This window comes from Neophocaena asiaeorientalis, unplaced genomic scaffold, assembly GCF_003031525.2.
Source record: "Neophocaena asiaeorientalis asiaeorientalis breed wild unplaced genomic scaffold, Neophocaena_asiaeorientalis_V1.1 scaffold521, whole genome shotgun sequence".
In the NCBI taxonomy this organism is placed as follows: Eukaryota; Metazoa; Chordata; class Mammalia; order Artiodactyla; family Phocoenidae; genus Neophocaena; species Neophocaena asiaeorientalis.
The window spans coordinates 2,043,254-2,052,758 of record NW_020174712.1 but is presented as its reverse complement, the minus strand read 5'-3'; the positions used below and the strand labels follow the sequence as shown (position 1 = coordinate 2,052,758).

The 9,505-nt window shown below is 43.7% G+C and overlaps 1 protein-coding gene and 1 pseudogene across 6 annotated transcripts in view; one reads left to right on the top strand and one right to left on the bottom strand.

Annotated features, from left to right (window-relative positions):
• Positions 1-1,749: 1,749 nt before the first annotated feature.
• LOC112409673 (signal peptidase complex subunit 2 pseudogene) lies at positions 1,750-2,512 on the bottom strand (annotated as a pseudogene).
• Positions 2,513-5,512: 3,000 nt separating this feature from the next.
• Positions 5,513-9,505, top strand: part of ENPP6 (ectonucleotide pyrophosphatase/phosphodiesterase 6) — a 99,438-nt gene continuing 95,445 nt past the window's right edge. For 4 of the 6 annotated variants that reach the window (XM_024759976.1, XM_024759975.1, XM_024759977.1 and 1 more), the window contains exon 1: positions 5,541-5,848. In XM_024759976.1, coding sequence (XP_024615744.1) covers positions 5,608-5,848 — 241 coding nt within the window. In that variant the 5' untranslated portion in view covers positions 5,541-5,607. Of the gene's footprint in view, positions 5,849-9,505 lie in introns of all 6 variants that reach the window. The other 2 variants (XM_024759973.1, XM_024759974.1) reach the window with 2 other exon arrangements.

Below are 9,505 nucleotides of genomic sequence, written 5' to 3'. Positions count from 1 at the left end.
GTAATTTTATGTTTTTTTTTTTTTTTTTTTTTTTTTTGCGGTACACGGGCCTCTCACTGTTGTGGCCTCTCCTGTTGCGCTCCGGACTCACAGGCCCAGCAGCCATGGCTCACGGGCCCAGCCGCTCCGCGGCATGTGGGATCTTCCCGGACCGGGGCACAAACCCGTGTCCCCTGCATCGGCAGGCGGACTCTCAACCACTGTGCCACCAGGGAAGCCCGGTAGTATGGACATTTTAACAATATTAATTATTCTGATGTATGCACATAGTATATCGTTCCATTTATTTGTGTCTTCAGTTTTTTCATCAATGTGTTGTGATTTTCAGTGTACAGGTTTTTCACCTCCTTAGTTAAATTTATTCCTAAATAATTTATTATTTTTGATGCTATTATTGTATAAATGGATTGTTTTCTTTATTTCTTTCTCATATAATTCATTGCTAGTGTATAGAAAAGCAATTGGTTTTTGTACATTAATTTTGTATTCTGCAATTTTACTGAATTCATTTACTAGTTCTTTTTTTAAACTTTTTTTGGGGGGGTTTAGGATTTTAGATATATGGTATCATATCATCCGCATACAATTTTACTTTTCCTTTCCAACTTGGATGCCTTTTACTTCTTTTTCTTGCCTAATTGCTCTGGCTGGGAGTTCTAACATTATGTTAAATAGGAGTAGTGAGAGTGGCATCCTTGTCTTGTTCCTGATCTTAGTGGAAAAGCTTTCCTATTTCACTATTGAGTATGATGTTAGCTGTGGGTTTGTCATGTGCAGCCTTTATTATGTTGAGGTAGTTTACTTCTCTATTAGCTATGCCTCTTTGTAGTAATTTTTAGTGGTTGCTCTTGGCATTACAATATGTATCCTTGTTACAATCTACTTAGAGTTACTATTTGATCACTTTAGATTTTATTCTTCACATCTGACTTTTCCCATTTCATAAATGAATAAAGAAGTCACAACAATTTAATTCCATTTAAACATTCTACTACTGTCTTTAAGCTACTGTTTTTTATATCTTTTAATTCTTCATAAGTTATAAATTTATACATCCTAACAGAGTGTTATTTTTTACTTTAAACAATTTTTTAGGACATTAAGAAAAGAAAAATATATACTTTTTAATGTTTATCTGTATATTCACCAATTCTAATACTCTTTATTCCCTTCCTGTAAATCTTAATTTTTATCTTGTATTATTTCCCTTCAACCTGAAGGACATTCTTTAGTATTTCTTTTTTTTTTTTTTTTTTAAAACTAAAAATGCCATTGGCTTCTTTAATTGGTTAATGTAACAGGCAGAAAGTCTCTTTTAAACAAATTAAAAAGCTGTGGGTTTTTTTCCCCCAATTCTCCCCAAATTAGATATATACATACCCGCAAAAATGGTGTGTGAAGGAAAACTGTCATACACAAGAAGTTGTATCCTGAATTAAGGGAAACAGCTGTTGAAATGGGAATTAACACAATAAAGTCATCAACAGGTTAACAATTTAAAAAATTGAGTCTTCAAATGCTGCATGGCACAAAGCTATACTATATAAAGTACTGCTAGGTATGAAGGAGGAAGTCTGTACGGATTTTAAGCAAAAATGCTTTTCCAGAAAAGCAAATCAAAACAATGCAATCAGTAGACCAAAGAGGCTACAGCTAGATAGCAGAGCTACAACTTCTCATATCTGAGCTAGAAAATTCTGTTTATACAGAATGGACTAAAATTTCAAGACAAAACGGACATGTTTTACATTTCTTACTTTATCCATATTAAGTTCTCTGTTTCTTTCTCCCTCACCCCTCAATTCAGCATGATCCAGCCAAAAGATGGCTGCTTTTAGAAGTGGCTATTTTATTTTCCTTTCTGTGGCAAGACTGTCATGAAGCCTGGATATCTCAGGCTCATATGCATCCATGACCAGGGTCCCGTTGTGGTCAAAAAACTTAGCAGTGGACTTGGTGAACTCGGCTTCCCGTTGCTGCTTTGTTCTTCCACTGATGAAGGTCAGCTTCAGAGTGTATTTTTCATCGAACCTTTTGAGACTGGACGACAGCTGCCAAATATCATCCCTGTGGGATCTTTCCTGTGGGCCACGAGAAAGATGCTCTTCTCCTTATATGAGGTATAAATGGTCAGGATCCCCATCATCACAAAATAGGATATAACACACAAAGCCAAAACAGGTTTGGACTCTGGAAAGGGGTGCATATAATCCCAAATCAAAGCCACTATGGCGAAGAAACAGGAGATGGTACAGATGATGAGGCGACCGTCAATTAGACCAAAATTCTGCACATACTTGTACTTTTCCAGAAGTACCTTTTTGGCAGAATCATCCAAAGAATTTTTCACAGCTGATCCATCCCATTTGTCAGTTTTTACAGGCTTATCATCAATCTTCCACTTGTCCAGCAAGCCGCTGCGGCTACTGCCTGTCCCACAGCTGGAACCACTGCCAGCCCCACTACTGCCTCCGCCACCACTGGTTCTCCCTCCCTGAGCAGCCGCCGCCATCTTGCTTGCTTCTGCCTAGTATTCCTTGTAGTACAGGTATGTTGGGGACTGATTGTCTCAGCTTCATTTATCTGAAAGTGTCTTTATTTAATCTTAATTTTAGATGAATATTATCCTGAATCTAGAACACGTTCTGTAGGATTTCAATTTTTTAAAATCTATTAAGATTCTAATTCCAAGGCCTGACCAGAGAGAAGGCAGGTGGGACACTTGCCATGGTCAGGCTTTAGGGCAAGAACTTTGAGGATCTAAGACTGCTGATTTGTTGGGAAGGTAAGGGTTGACATGGGCCTACATGGGCTGGCAAAAATGTGATGGATTAACAGGGTCAGTGAAGGCTGATGTTGGCTAACATGGGCTGACTTGGGTCACAACTTTTGAATTCTAATTGATTCTGGGAAGGATCTTAAAGCCTCTATCACTTTCAGAGGGGAAAATTAAAGCATGGAAAGGCAACAGCTGTCTCAGAATCACACAGTTGCAGAATGCCAGAACCCAGGCTCTAGAATCGTGTCTTCTTTCTCTAAGCCCAGGACTCCTTCCTTCCATCTCATCTGCCTCTCCATGGAGGCAAGGCACCAGAGTGCTGACCCATCTGGACAGCACATTCCTGAGAGCTCATGCCTGTCCCTAGCAAGACCTGGAACAGCTTTCAGGACAAAGCTCGTTCCAAGTTCTGGAGGAAATTTTTCATGTTTCTGCATTATCTGGGTTAAACTCCTGTGGGCAGTGACCTTTATACCATTGTCAACCCTTGAAAAACAAGTGGCAAAAGGAGCACTTTTACATATTAGATGCTGAGGACATCCAGATAACAGGCATACAAGGTCTCGGACCACAAGGCTTTGGGCACTTAATAATAACCACATTTTCTAATCTGTTGTCTTTCCTTGCTGGCTTTTAGCTTTTCTTTCCAACCTTTTCTAGGCCACAAGGCAGTATAAGGCCAGGAGTCTGACTGTAGGCAGCGCTGGGATTTCCTTGGTTTGAATTCTATCCCATGTGTTTCTTTCTTTCTTCATATATTGGTATGTACATTAAAGATGCTTATTTACAGTAACGTATTGATCCAAAGCTTTAGAGAAACATCATCACAAAACAATGTTTAGTGCACAGCAGCAATGCCCGCACCCAGACGCACCACAGCGCTATCCATGGAGCCTTGGGGTCCTCTGGGGATCTGGGGACACTGTAACTTGGAGCTTGTTAGTTAAGGATTCCCCACCTCAGCAACTGGGTAAGGCACTCAGGGAGCTGGATTTGGGGTTGGACCTCCCGCTAGAGGCGGAGGGAAGTGGATGCCCCTTTTATATTCGTCTTTAACATTTGGAGTCCTTAACCTCTCCCCAAGGGAGCTCAGGGGCCACCCCCAAGGCAGTTCATGTGGGTTTGCGTTATTATGCCATCTCCATAGTCCCCTACCCTGGACATACTCAGGAACTGACAGCGCATCTAGCTTTATCTGCTGCCTCGTCAGGCCCTCCCTACCGGAGGAAATTCTTTCAGTGTGTGTGTGATGGTCACGGCCAGGGCAGCCCATCGGCTTCGTCAGCATCAGCACCTTTCCCTTTGCTTTACTCCTTCCTTCCGTTTAGAATAACAGTACAACGTAACTCAAAGAGATAAGAATAACATTGTGTTTTCAAATTTAAAAAATATTAAGAATAAGCTGTTCTCTTTCTCTTATTTTCTTAGTTGTAAAAAGCATTACTTTTATTGGGAAAATGAAATCTGATCCTTGTCTCAGCCAGCTGAGATGGGAATGGTAATTTGGCCAAGGTGTTTTTTTTTTTTCCCAGCACAATGTAGAAAGTGACCAGTGGTCTCATGTGAGGGCTTGACTCTAAATGCAATAGAATAGGATAAGAAGACAAGGCACAGGCAGAGGGCGGAGGTAGGGTGACAGCCACTGTAGAACTGATTAAGATCAGAGCGGCTGGTGTCTGACCGCCCTCAGTCTCTGTGAAGCTTTGCCCAGGGCCTTGCAAGTTTCACCAGGATCCAAGCAACGTTACAATGGTAATAATAGTTTGCATTTGTTAAGGACTTGCTATGGGCCATACACATTTTACAAGCCTTTATACTTGATTTTCTGCCAAATGAAAGACCCAGCCTAGGGAACCGCAGCCATCTGGACTTAGTGCTTTGTCTCCTGACTCACCTGTGTTTGCTGCCCTCACCGACCTCCTGGTCGGCCTCCCAGTCCCTCCTCTGCCTGGTCCTTCCTGGCATGAAGCCTCCTGGTTATCTCTTGCTGTGCTTGTCCATCTCAAACTATCGTCCTCCAGCTCTCTGTCTGATTGCTGCCCTCTTGGGCAGTGCTACCTCAGACCAATCTGCCACAATGACCCCCAAGTCTGTTGTTCAATTGTGGAACTTTCTGGCTCTATGGCTCTGCTGAGAGGCATCGCCTCCTACAGCTGGGTTTGGACACGGGCAACTTGAAAAGTAAAACAATAAGCGCTGTATAGAGATGCATACGAAAAGAAGAAGTGGCTGAGACATAGACAAATAATTTGTTTTTAAATGCTATGAAGATGGAGGCCCTGCTGAAAAGTCCACAGATATGCCCAAAATGAATTTTATGGTCTCTTGTTTACATCCCGAGTTAAGAGGTTTGCGTTACTAAATTGTAAGCGAAAAAGTCAGTGAGAGAGTTTAAATTGGGCAGAGGTGTGGGATGGCAGCAAACCAAGAGATCACCCTTTTCCTTGCCTCCTCGTTTGGTTAGCCCAACTGCAAAGTTAGTGCTAACTTCTGTCATCTTCTCAAATTCCACCTCTCTGTGGGCGCTTGTATTTCTGGAACATTCGGCCCACATAATAAGGTTGCACTCTCTCCCCTGGTGTTAATTCTGGGTTGTTTGGGAACCTGGCTTCTCCGAAGAGGTCGATCTCCGGACTTTCTAGTAAAGGGTGAGCATAGATGTTTTTAAAAGGGGGTGCTGTACCTTTAAATTCTGAAAGTGAACTTGGCTCAGGAAGGCCAGCAGTCAAGGTCCAGCCCCTAGAAGAGAGAATAGCTACAGATTCTCCATCCTCAGTCTCTGCAAAGGGACGGCTGTGCCAGCCGTGCTCGGGCAGGCTCCTGGCAGCATGGCAGAGAAGCTCGGGGCGCTCCTGCTGGCCCTTGTTCTCAGCCTGGCACAGCCAGCCCCGGCCCGCCGGAAGCTCCTGGTGTTTCTGCTGGATGGTTTTCGCTCTGACTACATCAGTGATGAGGTCCTGGAGTCCTTGCCTGGTTTCAGGGAGATTGTGAGCAGGGGGGTGAAAGCGGATTACTTGACCCCAGACTTTCCCAGTCTCTCGTACCCCAATTACTACAGCCTAATGACTGGTGAGTACCATGTCCTCCTCCGGGCGGGGAGGGGCGGGCTGGAGTCCAACAGTAGCAGTTAGCTCCTGGCATTAGAGTCTCATGGAAATGCTCAGGTTTCCCTCATCCTTTGGGACACCAGAGATAGACAGGAAGTGTGTGTTCTTGGCTGAGATTTTTTTTTTCATGGGTGTGTTGTTTTCCAAAAGTTATTCCCAGGACCTGTTTTGGCTTCTCAGTGTGGAGAACAGAGAACTACATGAATAGATGATTGTTAAAGTGGTTATTTGTTTTACAAATAAAAAATTCTGGCCTACTCCGTATTTTCTAAGTTCAAATTTAAAAAGTCAACAGGTCTTCATTTGTATCAAATTCCTTCTGTCCCTTTGCCCTGAAGTCATCTGTCATCCTGGAGCTGTTTTGGCTTGTTTGTCAGTGTGCTAGATTATGAAAGTTACATGTGGGATTCCTGGATGACTCGGAGGGAATTTTCAGGTCATATCCTGAAGTATTACTTAGCAATGCTACTTGCTCCTTCTTTTGCCCTTTGGGGCCAGGTAAAATGACACGGAGAAGAAAAAATTGATGTGTAGTTCAGATTCCCATTTTTAACTTCTAGCATCTGTTAACAAAACAAAACCCAACCCCCAGCTAACCCAGACTGTGCCTGGGTTTGGAAAAGCAAACTTTTGCCTAAAAATGACCTCCATCTGGGATTGCCAGCACGCCAAATGTGATTCCACGAATTTGATCCTCTATCTGTGCTCACACAGTGAGATTCCTACCTTCCGGTTTGTTTATCAGCTAACCTTTGTAAGGGCCAGCGAGAGGCGCTCAGAAAGAATTTAGCAAGCTGTCCAGGGAGGCTGGTAAGAATGCACTGCTATTAATGCTTATGTAGGACTTAGCTATGTGCTCTGAGTGCAGGGAAAACTATAAATTCTGTTAACAGGAAGGGGATGAGAACTCTTGTATCTCATTATGGATCTTCACAGGACAGCAAAGCCCAAGGATCCTGGAAAGACAAATTGCTATCTCTGACTTCATACGTGGATACTGTATGCATGTGTACATAAAAATAAGTTTTGGGAAAATAAAAAAAAAGGGATGGGGAAAAAAAAAAAAAAAAAAAAAAAAAGTCCAGACGGCACACAGCAAGGAATTTATCTGCTCATTTTCAAAAATCTCCCCCAACAGACAAACAATCAGCATCTCTCAGATAAAGAAGATGAACAAAAGTCTCCTCGTCCTCCCTTGGCACGGATCTGCCCTTTCAGGGAAGCCGTTTGCGGGCCGCACATAGAGGTTATTGTGTGTCACAGGCCGACTTCGGCACTGTCCCGGGAGTTTCACACCTGCAGCCACCCCAGCACCAGTTGTCTCTCAGAGCCCTGCTGCGAGGCTCGATTCACAGACTGCCACGTGCACTTTTCTCAGTCTCAGTGGAAGAGGAACAAAATCCATTTTAGCAAGTCAGACTCCAGCGAGCAAAAAGGGACCATTACGGTCTCCACGGAGAAATGCAGCCAGTGACTCGGCCCTTTGTCTGTCAGATCCATGTTCCTGATATCAGCACAAGGACTAATTTGCACAAAGCCTTAGTCAGGCAGACACTTTCTTGTCAGGCTGTGGGTATTTTCTCTGGTCTAGGCACGACAGAAGGGCCCTTCTCGTGGTGGGACAGTGCAGGCCCTGTGAATGTTTGACAGAGATCTTACCTTTACTATCAGACTGAGTCTAGCCCGAGAAAGCCACAGGCTGTCCATACGGCTTTGCCCTTCGAGGTTTTGATGGTAAAATGTAGGATCTGACTTGAAAGCTCGCTTGGTGCTTAAGTTGGCCTTTTCGCTTTGATAGAAGCAAGATTGTATATAGGGTGTGTCCAGCAAGGCTCATGCTCACGTGCCAGTGTCTCTGGGTGTGACTTGTATCTACTGAGTGGACGTAAAGGCTTGGAGTGGGATTGTGGGCCGGGGTGGCCTGGCCATCAGGGTGCTGCCACCTCCACTGCCCTGGAACTGACTCAGCGTGAAATCGAGACTGTTTCCCCCAATATCTATGCTTCTTTTTCCACCTGATGTTGAAAAATTCCTCTTTTTTTCATATAAGGAAGGATCTATCCATTGGGAATAGTAGTTAAACATATGGTTTGAGCATATGAACATTTCACGAACCAACGAAAGAATCATGCTAGATCCTTTCGGTACTAAAAGGTATGCTGTCTTAAGGTTCCTCAGAATTTATAAGACAGACTGTGATCTCAATTCCTTACGTGAATTATTGCCCATAAGCCATAAAGCCCTTGGTGTTCTTCTCTTTTCATAATGAGGAATGATGGGTTATTGGAAAGAACTTGGCCTGGGAGCTGGGAGAACTTGGTTGGAGTCCTTGCAGGGTCGGGATGGGCAAGCCATTGCACTGCCCTGAACCTCAGTTTCCTCAGCTTCTGGGTCCTAATCTGGCCAGAATCTCAGGTGTTGCCAGAAGCAGACGTGAAATTAGAAAAAGTTAGGACTGTCACCTCTTGGGAGGCCTACGTATTAGAAATTAAGCACATGACTGATCTTTAGAGAGGAGAATTTCATGGGAAGCCACGTGGATGGTGATGGGAAATGAAAAGTCACAGGATTTGTGGGGAACCTTGGAAATCATCTAGCCTAGTCATTGACATGAAGCCACTGTGACTGATTTTTTTTTCCTTCAAAATGTGTTTGCATCAGGACAAATGTGGACACAATTCCAATAGTGATCAAGAAGATCCATCCAGGGAATTCGCGGGCGGTCCAGTGGTTCGGACTCCACGCTTTCACTGACCAGGGCCTGGGTTCAGTCCCTGGTCGAGGAACTAAGATCCCACAAGCTGTGCGGCCTGGCACCCCGCCCCCCTGCAAAAAAGAAAATCCATCAGACAATTGATTACTGGGAACACATAGAATCTTAAAACAGGACCATTTACCCAGGGAGCTTACATTCAAGTTGAGCAGGAAAGACACATCATATACCCACTAATATCCCAAATGAGTAGCAAGGGCCGAATGGTGTCCCTCCAAAATTCGTGTGTTGAAATCCCAACCCCCAGTACATCAGAATGTAACCATATTTAAGGACATGGTGTTTAAAGAGATGATTAAGTTAAATGATGCTGTTAGAGTGGGGCCCTACTCCGCTATGGCTGATGCTCTTTTAAGAGGAAGAGACGTCGGGGATCAGCGTTCACAGAGAAGAGACCTCATGAGGACAGTGTGAAGGCTGCCACCTGCAAGCCAAGGAGAGAGGTCTCACCAGAAACCAGACCTGCCGACTCCTTGATCTCAGATTTCCAGCCTCCAGAACTGCAAGAGACCAGTTTCTGTTGTTGGGCCACGCAGTCGGTGGTACTTTGTTAGGGCAGCCCTAGCAGACTGCTACACAAAGGACCAATGGGTAGTTTCCTAATATGCTGTGCAAGACCAGAAGAGAGGAGAATTTTCTTCTAGTCAGAGTAGCGTGTGAGAGCATTTTGAAGGCTGGAATAAACAGCCCCAAGCGTGGCGTTTATCATAATATCTTACTTGATGCATAAGCTCTTTTCTGAAGAGCTGTCTGTAGATCAACTTAATTTTAGTTAAAATATAACCACAGTGTAACTTCTATGGGGAAGCTTTCTGTTTTAATCTTATTAATTAATTTGTTTATTTT